The sequence below is a fragment of the Ciconia boyciana genome, chromosome 15 (assembly GCF_034638445.1).
Source record: "Ciconia boyciana chromosome 15, ASM3463844v1, whole genome shotgun sequence".
In the NCBI taxonomy this organism is placed as follows: domain Eukaryota; kingdom Metazoa; phylum Chordata; class Aves; order Ciconiiformes; family Ciconiidae; genus Ciconia; species Ciconia boyciana.
In genome coordinates, this window is record NC_132948.1 from 16,059,440 (window position 1) to 16,076,222 (window position 16,783).

At 38.2% G+C, this 16,783-nt stretch overlaps 1 protein-coding gene across 5 annotated transcripts in view; it reads right to left on the reverse strand.

Annotated features, from left to right (window-relative positions):
- LOC140659873 (septin-2) overlaps positions 1–16,783 on the reverse strand; it is a 40,536-nt gene that overhangs the window by 3,569 nt on the left and 20,184 nt on the right. For all 5 annotated transcript variants that reach the window (XM_072880068.1, XM_072880071.1, XM_072880067.1 and 2 more), the window contains exons 8-12: positions 15,649–15,750; positions 14,694–14,839; positions 13,568–13,651; positions 12,504–12,561; positions 5,506–5,599 (exon numbers count right to left, since the gene is read on the reverse strand). In XM_072880068.1, coding sequence (XP_072736169.1) covers positions 5,531–5,599; positions 12,504–12,561; positions 13,568–13,651; positions 14,694–14,839; positions 15,649–15,750 — 459 coding nt within the window. In that variant the 3' untranslated portion in view covers positions 5,506–5,530. The remainder of the gene's footprint in view (positions 1–5,505; positions 5,600–12,503; positions 12,562–13,567; positions 13,652–14,693; positions 14,840–15,648; positions 15,751–16,783) is intronic.

Genomic DNA, 16,783 nt, shown 5'->3' on the forward strand with positions numbered 1-16,783 from the left:
ATTTACTGACAAAATTTATTGAGATACAGTTTGGGCAATTATGTGAAAATATCAGAAAAACTTGCTATCGGGTGTTTCAATCTTTTTCATTTTATGTTTTGCAAACATTGTGTCATTCCTTGGAAAGCTTTCAAGTCTGCAAAGTGGAGAGCGTTTTGGGTTTTGGGTTTTGGGAGGTGAGGGGACCATTTCTCTCTCCTCTGTAAGCACAGCAGTTCTGGAAATTGGTCTCAATGGGAATGTGCTTTTCAAGATGCATAAATCCTACAGTGTTAGAAATGACACACCGCTATTTCTAGGCGAAAATTTTCTTTATAGAAATAGGTCCTGACAAACTCCTGGAAATTTTGCATACAGAAAATGCAGACAGATAAAAATCCAAGCAAAATTCTTTAAGAGCCAGAAGACAGACAATATTTAGGCACAGGAGGTTTACAGACCTGACTAATACTTCAGACTTATGTGTCATATTAATGATATGTATTTTTTCTGTACAACGCTTTAAAGACTACACTTTTAACAAAGCGCTACCTTTTTCCTACTGGGAAGAGTCGCACAACTTATTTTCTGTCAAAGGCCACAGACAGAGATGCTGTGGAACAGCCAAGGTCACAATCCAAGTACAACATCACCTTACTATGTTCTGCTTACAATCCAGGAACATGACTGTTTCACCAACTGAGAGCAGTATGGACTCACAGGGAGATGCAAGACACTCTTTTTAGATGAACATACTCAAATGAAAGCGTTATTGTTCTGTACACCAAGGGTTAAAAGCCACAACACGAGTCTGTCGTCTGGCGCTCTGCACATTCTACGCAAGGGCGGGTGGGCACCAGCTACAAGGTGGCTCTGGAGGACCCCGCTAAGATCCTTCTATAAGAGTTAACTTCAAGGTCCTATGGAGCCACACCAGTTCAGCACTTCAGTTGCACAGCAGCAGAGGAAAAATGACAATTTCTATCAGAAGTCTACTCTAAGGGAAACGAAAACTTGTGCTAGCCCATCAATGCAGGATTTGCTGAACAACTCTGCAGTTAGAAGAGCTGAAAAGCGCTGGAGAGCGATGGTGCTCTTCTAGCCTAGTTTCTAGCCAGAGAAACATCCACTGGCAGTGCCAGGCAGTTGTTCCAAATGCTACAAATTTGCCCAAGCTTCACATTCTCTAGGCGTTCAATTTCAGCTGCCAAAAACTACAACACGATCTTTACTTCCTCGAATGACATTTCTCATCAGATCAATTCAGCATTCAGCAGCATCGTTTTAGAAGGCTGGTTGCTATGACAATGCCTTGTGCTGTTCTGTTAAATGATGTCAATTCATTGGTAGAAAGAACTAGCTGTTTGGTTCCTTTAGTACTGTTCTTATCAAGAATCAGAACAGTGTTAGTGAGCTCAGGAGGCTTTAAAATACTTGTGGAAATCATGAGCTATAGTAAAAGAATTTTCAACATCCTACAGATATTTTAAGTGTGAGATGCTTGGGTTTTTTTCTGAACACATTTCCCTAACCATAACTACATTTCCAGCTGGCTATATTTGTTTTCCATAGCCTGGCTTCTGTTACTGGTTTGTCCCAGTATGATCTTGAAGCTGAGTGGAAGACAGACAATCCAGATTTGTAAGAATAAACAAGAGGAAAACAGATTGCAAAGAGCTACGCTTTCAGAAACTGAGAAGGAAAGGGAAGAAACGCCCACCAATAACCATTTCATTTGAAAAAATAATTCCAGCTTTTCGTAATAGTTGCTCATCTGAGATGGACAAGTTGAGAAACTAGTAAATATGCTGTTGGAATTACTGCAGGCTTATTTCAAAAGCATTTCGTATTGAAGTATCTAAATAAATCTGTTTTAGTGTTTGGTAACTTATTCCACCCCTCCAATCCTTCATTTGAACTGTCAAATATAAGAAGCAATAAGCTCCTACACTTTAAAGCAGTGTCTTGCATTTTAGAAGTAAAATCTGAAAAGTCAAGTTTGTCTGGAAGCCTTTACGCTTCACACGGACTGCTACAAACACCTCCACATGCCCTGTTTGTACACAGAAGCTATGAAACCTTTAGAGGAAACAGACAAAAGCGTAGGTCACACACCTTCGTGAGGGCTGCTCGCCAAAGCTCTTCATCACCACCATCATGCAGAGTAAGTCTGTACTCACAGGCTTTTGCCAAAAACTGCAGTTGGCACACTGGTCACTACTGTTTCCAAAGTCATCTTCCTCTCCTACTTCTAACCCAGTCTCCACCAGTGCTGCTCATCATTCCCCTTCCAGGTTTCTACTTCTCCACAGCAAGAAATCTGTCCATCCTCTTTGGAAACTTGGAACATATTCCCTGCGTATAATCTTTGCCTTTGTCACTCCCCTTATGCTTCTCTTACTCTAGCCTTGAAAGGAAAGGAAACTGCTTGAAGTAAATTCTCCCTTTGCCCTTTCCACAAAACATTTAAAGGTGCCCCTACTCAAAAGCGAACAGGCAAACCAGACCTTCCAGTCACCCCGTCTGTGTAGCACTTCACGGTAATACAGACTCGTCAGTCTTTTTGGCAAGGATTTGAGTTTAGCACTTCTTAATCATTATGCAATGCCAGACTCTTTCCAGAAAACCCCAAAGCATTCAGCAGTCTTCTCCCCACCCCGAAATACACCTGAAACAAGAAGTGGGTATTTCACATGTTTGGATATTACCACATTTCATTATCCTACTGTTTACTCTCCAGCTCTTATCTATGAAGGTATTTACATCATACTTCTCTTCTCCCAAAATATCTGAAAACATCTTTAGGTCTGTGCTTTATGAAGGGGAAAATATTTTTAAGGGACTTTTGAAGAAAATCAATAAACATGTATTTAACCAAAATAAAAAGAGTGAAAACATTAATTTTTACATAAATTACCTATAAAGTTACATATTTTTCTTAGCACAAAGATAATAAGGGTGCAAAAGAGCAACTGGAGGAGAGACTGTGCTTTCAGTAGCAGAGCTGATCCATTAAAGTTCTTGTAAAACTAGAACCTGAAAGATGCTCAAGATAAACTGTGATAGGACAAAGAGACTGGTATCAAGTGTATTTACATTTGTTGGCAGTTTGGTTCTGTTAACTACTGTGTTAATTACAGGTTTCCTGGTTTCTCTGGAAATAGTGAGTTAAATAGAATACAGCAAATAAATCTGGAGGTTGAAATCATCATTCCTCCTAAACTGCAAAGTCAGTTAACATGCATGAGAGAAACTTCCCTAAGGCTGAGTTCTAGGTGAGGATTCACTTCACCATGCTGACAGGATCATACAGCAACACTCTGCTTTAGCAGGACTGCAGTTGCAGTTCTGACGGTGCATATTAGCCAACAAATTATGCTAAAAGTCTATCAATCAATATCTCAAGGGACTTCAAGACGAGCTTGATTTTTCAGATTTTACTTCTAAAATGCAAGACACTGCTTTAAAGTGTCGGAGCTTATTACTTCTTATATTTGACAGTTCAAATGAAGGATTGGAGGGGTGGAATAAGTTACCAAACACTAAAACAGATTTAGTTTTATTTAGATACTCCAATATGAAATGCTTTTGAAAGGAAGTTCAAAATTCTTTCCTGAAAGCAATCTATCAAACAATATGATTTCCACAGCAGCTGCAGAAACGTAGTTTAGCAGATTCCAAAGAAACAGCAGGACCTCCACATAGGAAGATCTCATTCAAATCCTTCTCAAATTTGTTCACATTCAGTATTTCAGACCAACTAACTTTCCTAAGGTTTAGTTCAAACTAAATCACAACAAGGTCATGTGGACGCTTAATTAAATCTGCAAAGCTCTCCTGCTTCACACATTTAGTGGTCCAAGATGTATTCCAGATCAGCAATGTAAAGTATCTACAAAATAACATTTCACTTGGACGCACAGGAGCATGCTCAGAACTCTGTTTACGTACGTATCCATGGCTGCAAATTCAGCCTGGGACAAACCACGCTCCAATTTGGTTTTATAAATACCATATCCAGTATTGCCAGAAGCTGTGAAACACAGGGAATTCTGGTGCTATTACTGGCTAACCATTAGTGGGAATACTGCATCCTGATAGCCCTCAGATACTGATTTCACAGCAAACCCAGTATCTCGGAACTGAAGAAAGAGCTCTGAATATATTTGTATCCTTGCCATCCTGCGCTCTGCAAGCAACAACTACGGACAAGCCTGTTAGATTTAGGGAGGTTTTTTTCTTACCAAGTATCAGTTTAAAGGATGCCATGTGATTAAATGTGATTTGTAAGTCACAGAAAGAATTGAGCTCCTTTGTAAAAAGCAGTAATAATAATTTACACTACATAAGGTTTCCTGCATTAAATCAAAGAGCCATTTTCATAAGCAGTCAGAGTTTGGCCATATGATCACAAAGTCACCATGAAAACTTGGGACCTTCAGTTCAGACTAAAATATTTAACAGGCTGCATAACTACCAGCTCCTGTCGGAGGAAGTGAGAGCCTTATGTCAGACACTGCTATCGCATACACCACATGGTCAGCCACAAAATTATCCTCAGTGTTTAGATTTCCAACTCTGGGAAAACGTATCTTAGTATGAAAGTTGGAAGACATGATGTGAAGACTCCTCTATCTGCAAGACTTGGAATTGTGACAGTAAGAAACCTGAGTTTGAATTACTCTTTTCCCCCCTTAACCTCTTCACTCAAAGATCACAGTGCACATACCAGTAAAACCATCAACATCTGCTTAAATAGGAATCCAGTGAATAAGTTTACTCCTTAGGAGGCTTTTTTTTTTCTTTAAAAAAAACATAAACAGGAAGACTGAAGGTTCAAATAAAGGCAACAAAAAATCTCCTTATTTTAGGCTTGGAATGTTGGCAGCTGCCACAAGGTCATAAGGGATAATATAATCCATTTTATTCAAGCTTTACATTCCAGAAGACCAGCAATCACAACTAGAGTATTAAACTGAAGTATTAAGCAACAAGACTCCTCATATCCTTCTATTTTTTATTCTTGCATTTAAAAGAAAAATTATGCCAGAAGAGCTGCATTCTGAAGAAAGCATGAATATTTGCTACAATAATTTTTTTTTCTTCGCTCACTCTGATCCCACCTAATATATCATATATGACATCAAGGGAGTCTGTATTCAGTACACGTAACCAGTCTGTCTAAAATTGTTTGGTTCTTTGAAAAAACTGCTATAAATTCAGCAGCTTACATACCCCAAAACACCCTAAGTTTTGTTTATATATAGTCAAATTAATTTTCTGAGCAGCTTTTGCTAACAGAAACAAAGCCAGATGATCCAAAAATAAGGCACTGAAGATAAGCATTTACAGGTCTTAAAACCAGCTGGAAAGGTAACATCTGTATAGATCTTTTTTTCTAGCCTACCCATAACATCACTCCATTTTTTCTATAAGTACTGTAAAAGCAAGTCCAAAGTGCAAAATTAATAATGCTCATTGTGAAAATCTTACATAAGAGGAGTAAACAAGTCAGAAAAGTCATACCTGATGCATCCAGATGTTAAGCATCTTAATCATCACCAGGCTTCATCCTCATTTGGGCTTGCATCTGTGCAATCATCTCCTGCATGCGGCGCAGCTGTAAGAGAAAGACACCCACACATTTAAAACAATTTCATGAAGAATCCAAAATCCAGGAAACTTTAAATCTTTTTCTTCCACGGTAGAACGCAGATCCAGTTTGCCTCTTTATATGTTGGAAATGTTAGATTAATTCACATGATTGAATTAAAAAAACCCTCTGTTTTTCCCATCTCAGATTCTTTAATGCATTACATCTAACTTTCACAAAAGATTTGTAAGAATATTTACAATGAAAATTAAGCAATAAAATCCAAATCTTCTGAGGCTTGCAGACCTATGAATTAACATTTAATCTACAATAAAGAAAACATGCCCTTTATGTGTGTACAGAGATACACTGCTTGAGCGAGCTGAAGCAGCTTTGTTCTGATACAAGTGCTCAAAGCCTACCATCATGTATGAACACTCATCTTGTGGCTAACCAGATACTGTTGCTAAAAATTTGCAGAGTTAACAGCCAAACATGCAGACAGAATTTAAAAACTACTTCAAAAGCAAAACAGAAAGATGTTTACAAAATTTGGAAAGACAGACTAAACATACTAAGCACCAATATTTTTACATCTGAACAGTGACCTTTTCTGGAAATAACTGTTTTCTTAAAGGCATTTTCTTATGACACTTATAAGTTAATTTCCATCTCATAAAAGGCCAGTTATATATAATGCCCTTTTTCCCCCCCCCAAAAAAAAATAACATTACTTTAAATAAATGTTCCTAAGAAAGAATAAGAAACTCTAATTCAGATTTTCAAAGTGTATATGCAAACACCTCTAATTTGGTTTACAAATGACTAGGTATTTCCTTCCAGATGCAGGTGGGGAAGCTCCACATACACAACTGCAAGTGCCCTATCTTACAAACTGGGAAAGAAATAGGCTGCAATTTCCATGCACATTGTATAAAATACAAGTCCATCTCAAACTGGGGATCATGTAATAACCTGAGGCTTGCAAAGCAAGTTTTCATTATTCTGAGAATAATTGTGTAGTTTTTAATGTATCCAGTTTTTTCTCCCTTTAGGAAAAAGTAGTTAGAGAATTGCTTTCATTTATTTTCGGGGGGGGGGAGGACAGGACAGGGGGGGAATGGGGACGGACGGACAGGCGACAGACACCTCTTCAACTCCAAAAGCACTGCTATGTTTAAACAAGTATACTGTATTTTCATCCAGTCAACCACATTAGCTATTGTGATACTAGTTAATCCATCAGATTCAATACAAAAGAATGTGATAAATGCTTGACTACATGTATGTGGTGTTGAGCTGTTTGGTTTTTAAAAAAAAAAAAAGCTGAAAGAAACATCACAGAACAGGGAAAAACTAACTGCAGATGCCTGTATCACTTTCTTGCCTGGCCTCAGATACAGATTTCGGAAAGAGTAAGAAATGCAAGTGCAGAGCTTGCAGCATAGCCAGAGATAACAGAGCTTGCCTAAAACCAGCTGGCTCCTATACTGGTACCTGTCCTCTTGCTGCAGCACCACAGGGTTCAGCAGAGGCCAATGCAGGTTCCTGTGACTGCAGCATAGATACACTCTGACAAAAGGAGATTCACACAGGAACAGTGCGAGATACAGCTAACTCTGTAATGATTATTATATACCCACCTACATCTTTCTGCTACACACTTAAAACAAGAAGCTTCTGATCAAAAAGATGGCATAATGCTGCAGGAAGGAGGAAAAAAACCAGAAAGTCTCAGAAATGAGAGTTGCATTGATTCCATGGTCCAAGAAAAGAGAGAAGTTTCAAAGATCAACTTGTAAAAATGTAAGACACCTGGTCTTTTGAACTGCCTCTCTGCAGATTTACCATCAGAATAAAACTAGCTTTTTGGAAACTCGCCTACTTGAGCTTTCCCAAGAGCACTCCAAGCTGAGCCATGAAACAGTCTCAAAATAGAAACCATTCAGTAATCACAGGGGAAGATACTGGTGCACGTGTATTATGGTGATTGCTCAAACGCAGCATTCTACTAACAGCCAACATCATATTTTAAGACTTAAATACAGCATTGAGTCTCGCATTTTCTTAACCTTAATTGATAAAAATACGCCCACACCATGAAAGAAATCAGATGCTGCACATGACTCAAATGTAAGGTAGGACAAAAGCACTAGGAGACCTACTCTGCTCTAACATTAAGATTGCAAGAAGATTTTCCTTTTCCATTTTCATGTGTTTTTCAGATCTACTGGTGGAGTGTTAGTCTCATCCATTAGCGAAATAATGGCAAGTTTCTGAAGCTATTTTACCATAATTCAGTAGAAAAATTTTCAGGCACAAAGCCTGTTAAAAATCCAGGCACACTGTTGTCTCCTACGGCCATTAGTAGGTAAGTAGTCATTGAAGTTTCCTTTTCATAAGGCAAGTTGGCAAAAAAAAAAAGTAAAGAAAGAAAATAAAAATAAAAAGGTACTCAAGCACACCTATCTTTTTCACTGCATCCTGGGCTGCATCAGCATTTTGGTTTGGTTTTTGTTGAGCATTTGATATGCAAACAATCCAGAATAGTTGCTTTCTGCTGTAAAACTGTGGCTTCTCAAGAGCTCTAAGCAAACTCGCAAGTATCAGTTTCATTATGTATTCTTAGCAGACAGTCTATGGGTAATGATAGATACCACACACTAAAACCTGGCTGCATAACTACAGGGCTAAAGTTAGAGGTAATAACTGAACTTAGGGAAAACACACATAAATATCTTGGAGAGAAAGTCATTTGCACAGTAAGAATCCTGTCAGCTCAAGTGTAAAATTAAAATTAAAACTAAAAAAAAAAGAAGAATCAAGCTGTATTGTACTCAAAGTGGTAACCATGTCAGTCTCTTCCACAATTCCTCTTCAAGTAGAGGACAGGACCTAAGAACCATTCCTACACATTACAATACAAGCTAAAAACAACTCCTGTGTCTTCACCTTACTAGACCAGAAAGCATAGCCAGAAACAATCTTTCCTCTTAACAAAGGCGAATGTAAAAGATCACCCAGAAGATTGAAATTGATGTCATATCAGTATCTGTGTTCCCTTCGCTGTTGGGGATTGCAAGCATCAAGGGCATACCGTGACTTTGATCTTGCTCAGCAGTAAACCCTCTCACTTGTAAAAGCAGCATGAATATATTCTGCAGGGAACTTGCATTCATCCCCTAAAGAAAGAATACTACAGCATGATAGCACAGGGTCAATGCACATGATGAAAAGGAAGCTAGGAAACAACATTTGGAAATCTGTTAAAACAAACAATTCCTGTCAATTCTCAAACAACAAAAATCAAAAGAGTAAACTTAACCTCGGTATAAACTCCACTTAGTTTACTTATCATGTCAGGACTAAAATTTACTTCAAACTATCATGTAGCTACTGGGTACTGACTACAAGTAACTACTGCAGCAACGTGGAAAAGAAACAAACATTTAAAGTGAGAGTTAAGGTTACAGAGCTAAAAGTGAACCATACAGCTTCCTAACGGTTCCACGCCATGAACAGAAGCCACAGACACACAGCTTTGCTTTACCTACAAGATTTCATCTGTAGTGTGTTTTGCCCAGAATACCAACAAGTACTACTCCTGTCTGAACAAGGTGAGCAGCTTGTCAGTGACAACCCTACAGACATCACAGGAAAAGAAATGTCCAAAAAAGAACAGTATCTACTTCCCACTGACACGCTTCCCCTCCCCACACCAAGTACGATTATTTCTGCCCATGCCTTTACATAAGAAAGTTTATAAGGGAAGAGGCTGCAAGAATAGGGCAGGATGGAAAACTGTAGACAGTGGATTTTCTAGTACACCAGGATGTTCCCATGACGGTTGCTGTTGGTTAAAAATACTTCCAATACCAAAGAGTGCAACTAATCTTATTAACTGAAGACAAGAAAAATACTCCTGATAAAGTTACTATGCTGGAAAAGGGGCTACCATCGAGATAAACGTATTTGACAGGACACACTGACATTATAAATAGCAGAAGTGACTATGGCCACAGCCATCACACTACTTGGGCAGCGAGCATTGTTCCTTCAAAGAACAAAAACACCAATGACTCAAAAAAAAAAAAAATTGTTCTTCACTCCAGCTCCCAAGGGATTCCCATTGCTAATTGCTTACTAAGGGTTTTCTCCTCATGATGTTCTCCCAGGACTGAGACTACATCACTTCACCAAAGAAGGCTGAAGCATTCTGCATGAAGCACGCCTCCCTCCCCCTGCCCTAGGCAATAGCATTCCTCAACACAAATTAAACCTGAGAGCTGTTTTTATTTCTCTCAGGTCTGCAGGCCTTCACCAGCAGTCATGCTGTCTCTCCACATAAAGTTTTCACCTTATCTTTCAAGAACACACCTACGCAAATACCTGCAATACCAGGCAGCTGCCCGCACACATTCATTGCATCCTCAGCCCCGAGACCCCAGGCCACTGCAGGCTGTCCCCCCACCGACTCCCATACGGAACCAGGGCTCTTCACCTCATCTGCCAAAGGGCTAAACACATTCAGAAAGTGGGGTGCAGTGAGAAAACAATTTCAACTCTGCGGTTAATTCTACTATATTCAGCCTACTGCTGACCAACTCCACTGAAGACAGCGGAGCAAAGGGGTTTGCCCAAAGCCTCAGGGTAGCTCACTGGAAAAATCAGAAGGAAGCTTGTTCCTTGCTGTTTTCATGTAATCATGGCCTTCACATTTTTCTGGAATTATTGCCTCTCAAAACTTTGAAAGGTTTTTAATCACAAGATATTTTCAGAGTAGGAAGAATATGGCACAACACTACAAACTTTAAGTTTGTGCCCATTTACACTACAACATCAAAATAATCTGAACTGCAGCATATTTATAGTAAGGAACATGGGTACCTTTATTCTTATTTTCACTTCCCAGCTCAGAAAAACAGGTCATCACTTGCAAACGAGCAAAGGCACAACCAGATTGAGCAATAAATCCAAAATGACAGATTAGCAACTCCAAATTGCTGAACTGGGGACCACATCCTTTGGCATAATAAAAGATCATTTAGCAAAAGTGATGCCTTGAAAAAGATGATCCTGGCGCTAGCCCAAGCATTCATTCCTTCCAAGGTTATATAAACCTCACAAAACTGTAAATAGAACTTCAAGCACCATTACTGATGGGAATGCAAAACAGGAGGGGAAATGGATATTTGTTTTCTCTGCGAAGGCCATGGAATGCAAGCCCATTTCCTCTCTGCCTCGTTCCTCCCCAGACTTTTCCCAGTCTGAACCTTAGGAACGATATGGAGATGAAGGGATTTCATACCGGCTTATCTACAGAAGATTCAGCAAAGCCTCTTAATCTCTTTGGGACAATAGAACGCAGAAGTTAAAAATCTATTTGTTTTTTCAAGTTCTAACCTAATCCTCTGCAACTTCAGCAGCAGTTACTCAGAGATGAATAGTCCCAGAAGAAACTTTCAGAGACTGTCCTCCAAGCAATTCAAGACTTCATCCCTTTAACCATATTATATAAAAAAAACCCAAACCATTACATACATATATATATATGCCTGAATCTTGGAAGCATTAGGAAAAAGAAGAAAACACAAAACATTTCCAAACAATGCTCTTGACATTTTCAAAGCAGCTAGTATTCCTGGCTATCAGCTGATGCTCTACTGTTGTTTCGCACACACGTCAGTAAGTGGGAAGCAGTTAATTTGTGCACAGAACACTTACTGAAGTTCCACTCTCATAAGTGCATGGCCATCAAGTGTGGTTACGTTACTGAAATGAAGTTATATAGTGATAAAGATGCAGCTCCTTTAATCTCCAGTAATTCATATTATTAACTACTAGTTATGGTGATAATCAGCTGCTTCTGCATTTCCTTTTAGGAAAGTTTTTTGCTATTTATGTCAACATGCTGGGGTTAGCCAACACCTAACCAGGGTTAGCTACTTTTAAATATGGATGCTATAAAGGAAAAAGAAAATGCACAGACCGAAGTAACTACATTTCAAAAATTTCCATGTACGGGAGTCTGAATCTTTCACCTCAGAAACACACAAAACCGCTTGTAGTTTTTTATTTCTTACTCCAAATCACTGCATACATGCCCTGATCTTTTAAATCATGCCTTCCTGCATTTGTGGACTTAGATCCAAGCTGAATTGGATAAAAGAAGGATAAACAGAAAAAACACTATCTTCTGATTGGCAGCAAGTCTTAAGTTTTCACAATGCAAGCAGTCATAAGCATTGGCAGTGTACTACTTGAATTTAAATACTAGGCTAAAAATCTCTGAATCTTTAGAACTTTAGCATAAAAATGTTAAGTTGAAAGGCCTACTAATAACTTGAGACCAGAGTAAGAAATCAGAGATTGAACACACCAAATCCGTAAGTTCACTGGTACAACAGAAATACTATGAATTTTGCTGCAAGTCAAGATTAAGATGAAAAGACAAACACATTAATTATATCATGGGATTTTTAAGACAACAACCTTTTTCCACTCCATAGCCACAAGAGGTAAGAAGAAATTTACTGGTAACATGCTTGCAGCAAGCCATGCACATCTGAAACGACATTAGACTATCAATCTACCCCAACATACTATGTTTAAAGCAGCATATGTAGCTGACAAACATAAATTGATTTCAATACTTAAAAAATAGCAACTATCCTTATGGAAAATCAGCATGCAAACTGGAAGTGATAAATACCCTGCCTACAACCGAGACTCCACATGCTACCTACCATCCGCAGTATGCAAGTGACTATAAATGAAACAGTTTGTATGGGCAACTTCTATGTTCAGATTAGGTCTGTCATTTTTCACAACTCCAATCTTACACTCTGTAGGCAGTGGTTGATGTAGAATGCTCAAATTGGAACATTGCATGTTATATTAAAGAGCAAGAGTTTTAGAAGCTCGCTCTTACCTCAGCCTCTTTCTGCTGGAGGATTCTATCCTTGTCTACCACTTCTTCTTCAACAGGCCTATTGAACAAAAGAACGCATTGATGGTGTAAAATACAGAAGTAAAAGTCTCCAAGAACAGATTCAAGGCTCATACTTCAGCTAATACAACAACAAAGTCTACATCCTTCCGCACAGGGGAAATTAGGACATTCTTAAACCCATGGTTCCCTTTTCTAAAATGCCATCTTTACCTCATAGACTCCTGTTATTCAGTCTCCATTTCTTAAAATTCTATTTCTTCACTCTTATGGGGATTTTTTGCCCTTCATTCTAATCAAGAGATTCCCTCCACTATCTATAAATGGTATAAAAATCAACCATTAAAAAGCTGTGTAGGCTATTTCTTTTTTCTTTAAGATCAAAATGCTTGGCTGAATACTTAAAGAACAAGTAAAGTGGAGACAAGAGTAAGTTGCTATCAAAAAAGATGCAGCACAGGTAGATGCAGATTTTTTGCATTAAGTTGCCCAGGACAGAAACTTTACCAAGAAAAAAAAACCACCACCACCAAACCCAACAAGAAAAAACAACAAAAACCCCACACCATGAAAAACCACAAAACACACACACATTACCAAAAAAAGATTGTTTGGTCTAAAACTTCTCTCTCTAGCTATATATGAAGGAGCAAGAGAACAGCCACCATGGCAGTCCTGCAATAACTGGAGAAGCAACATCCTACCTAATTAGATAGGCTGTGGCCTATTTAAAGGGGCCCACTAGAGTTTATTTTTTCCAAGTACACATCATTAGATAAAAATCTATCTTGCTTGCAGCCCACTACTACTTTATGCACATTCCAATTAGAAGCATAGAGAAGAGGGAACAGATACAAAACCAAGAACAGCTGAAAGCAAGCACGGCACCTCACTAGATATCATTCCTCTTCAAGAACAACGTTTCATACAAATTTCAGTAACTCCATAGATTGAAATCTCATGAGAAATAATTAGTTACAGGTGGGATTAGTTAGGAGGAAGAGCAAGTTCAACATCACAGTGGAGAAAGAAGAGCACACACTTACTTGCCAGTTCGTTTTAGCCTCTCCGAACGGAAGTTCTCATAGTGCAAATCTTGGGTCACCTCCTGCAGGTCCTGCATGTGCGTTCTAGAACATGCAAAGGACTATTGAACACTTTGTCTTTCTTGTCAAAGGGCAGAAAAACACTCTTATCTTCTGGTTTTGTTTTATATAATGGATGTATTTACTGGAAAAATACTCCTTACAGACCAAGCCTGCCATAAAGCCAGCCAGAACACTGCTTTCATGTTTACTGGTCTTTAATTGATACTTAGGTGCCCTCCCACCAATATTCTTCAAAGACCCGAAGTATGCTGTCCTCCTCTTGTTCACTAATTACTTTATAGGAGCTGTTTATCCCAGTCTTTGCAGTGTTAAGAACCTTGCAAAGACAGTTATTCAGAAAGATACTTTAATTCCCAAAGTATTTTTTGACTCTTAAGTGCTATTAAGTATAATTTGTCACTGAGAACTAGGTGGAGCTCCTTGGCTCACATAACAGCTGACATTACCTAATAATTTTCAATTGTCAAAAAAGGAAAAAATGCTTGCTACCGAAGACCAGCAGAGGGCAATCCCTGCCCAGTAGAGACTGGAATCAGAAACACACAATGGAATTCAATTTCCAACAATAGCAAGATGTCATTAAAAAAAAAATTACTTAAAACTATCTACACAAGCAGAATATCCATATCAGCTAAAATCATAAAGGGGCACGGTATCATATTTAACATAGGATTTCCTATGCTACCAAGAAAACTGAACTTTGCCTTTAGAATACTCCTCATAGTTTAATCTATTGCTTTGAGTAATATTTTAAAAGCCTCTCTGCCCCACTCACTGCCCTATAAGAAAACTTCAATTCACTTGTAAAGCCACAAATCAGTTCACATATGGCATATAAACTGTCACATGTATCTGACAACGTAAAATATAGAAAATATTTTCTGAAGTCAGAGATCAGAGGATTACAGCAGGAAAACAAGCTCGGGGGGGACACACAATAAAAAGTCACTCTACGCAGCCATCAGAGCTAGTTTTGAATTAAGGAGTTCATGTTCTTCTAACTCTCTAGTCATTGTATCAGTTGTGTCACCACAGGAGATGGGATAATTTTACCATTACTCACACCAGCATTGTGCGCAGTTTAAGGAAATCATTGTGCTCTGGATTTTCAACTTCAACAACTCCCCAGGGATACAGACGGCCTCTGATTTTTTTCCCTTTCACCTCAATAAGTTGATTGGATCCAATAACAGCAAAGGGAATGCTAGCCTAGTTGAGACAGAGCAAAACAAGTTACTGTTCTGCTTTTTGACTGGTTACTTTTTTTTTTTTTTTTTTTAAAGAAAGCACAAAGACTTTTAAGTAACAGACAGGAGAGGGGGCAAAGAAACGTTGACAAATGCACTCTACCAAAATCCTTCCACATCAGAAAACCAGCAAATCCTATTCTAGGCAGTGCAAGCTCTCATTATTAACACCTGTAGTTTTGTTAGGATCAGTTTGTCTTAACAGGGGCACAAAAGGAAATGACGCTTTGCTTTAGGAACACTTGACTGTTGTTGAAGTACAGTTTGGGCATAATGTGTCATCTGACATAGCATCATGCATGGAAAACGGCCAACAGAAACATATTTCAGATACAGATTAAAGTAGCTAGAGAGAGAATTTCAGATACATTCTTCGAGCACCTTTGCAAGTATCACAGCACAAGAGGAAATTACTGCAGTAAAACCTTTATCTGCTCTAACGAGAGGAAAGTTGTTAATTAGTACAGCAACCATAATAAGCGCACATTCTCTCTCTTTGCTTGCACATTAAAAGGTTTGAGTTGGAAAATAGACTGCAAATCACAGTTCTTGGTGAAGAGTTGCTTACATTTAAAAGAAAAGAAAGTCACGACACACTACATTTGGAATTCTGATGAAGCAGAGACTGGAATAAAAAGGATTATAATTCAAAGTCAACATCCAAAGAAAACTTGAATGTTCAACACGTTATAAAGGAATAAAGTACCTTTAAGCATACTGTAGGCTTGAAGAACTACTGCAGCAAAATAATAAATTAGGAGTGAAACTTGCCTTTAAAACTCTGGTTTGTTCTTTAAACTCCTCATCTTCATCAGAATCTGCATCAGGGAGCTGATAAATCCTAATCCCGTGTTCAGAAATCTCATCCAGAACCTGAAGTTTACAGAAAAGGAAGAATAATAAATTCTTATTTCATTGAAGAGGCATCAAGTTAAAAATATATACAATCGATTTACCAGTCTGTCACATCTAGAAAACTCAGAATGTTTTTCTGCTTTAAGTAGTTTGACAATGCTTAGAAAAAATCATTAGCAGAAATTGCCATTACTTATGCTTTGAGTTTATGTACTACCAGATTAGTTTATATCCTACAAGAGTATCTTACATGGCATTAATTTCATTCTACTCGTGAAGAAAACAAACAAACAACCAGCATTTTTCATTTTTCTTCATTCAATAGAGACTTGAACCTCAAGTCCATAAATATCCTGGAAAGAACAGTTCAAGGTATAAAAGCATTCAGCAAGCAACCGACACGTTTTTGAGATGTAAGAAAGGAATACTAAGTGGGAAATCAATCACATCCTTAAAATGAATCATGAAGGGAGGAAGGAAGCCTACACTAGACCTGGCTGGATTTTAAAGATTTTATTTTTCTATTGCAAAAAAAAAAAAAAGTATCTTAAAAACATTGCTGAGATTTGCGAACTACAGAGGTTCTCTTTTAAAGAGCTTACTAACAGGCATTTTAAGAAGCCAAAACATTTGCTGAGATTACCTCTGAATTAAACTGCTTGTAATCCACCTGTGATACAATCTGCAAAATCTGACATGGCTAACCACAAACAGCAGCTCACCTGTCTGTCCACTCAAAGAGAAACGGACTCACTGACAAAATGCATTTTGTGACATTCCTAATGCATGTTTCTTGGTATATGACCTTAACTAGCATATTTTTGTGCAGTGATACAGAAAAGATTTAAAATAAACATATCAAGATGCAATCAAGGCCTTCAGACAATCTGTAGCTGTACTTGGGGAATAAACATCAGAATTAGAACACTATTTGCTACGAATGTTAGCTGCATAACTAAAAATATTTGTGATACAATGCACTCTTGCACAGCACTTTTTGAAGACTAACAAATATACACTTGACTCAATGTCCAAAGTGCCAAATAACACA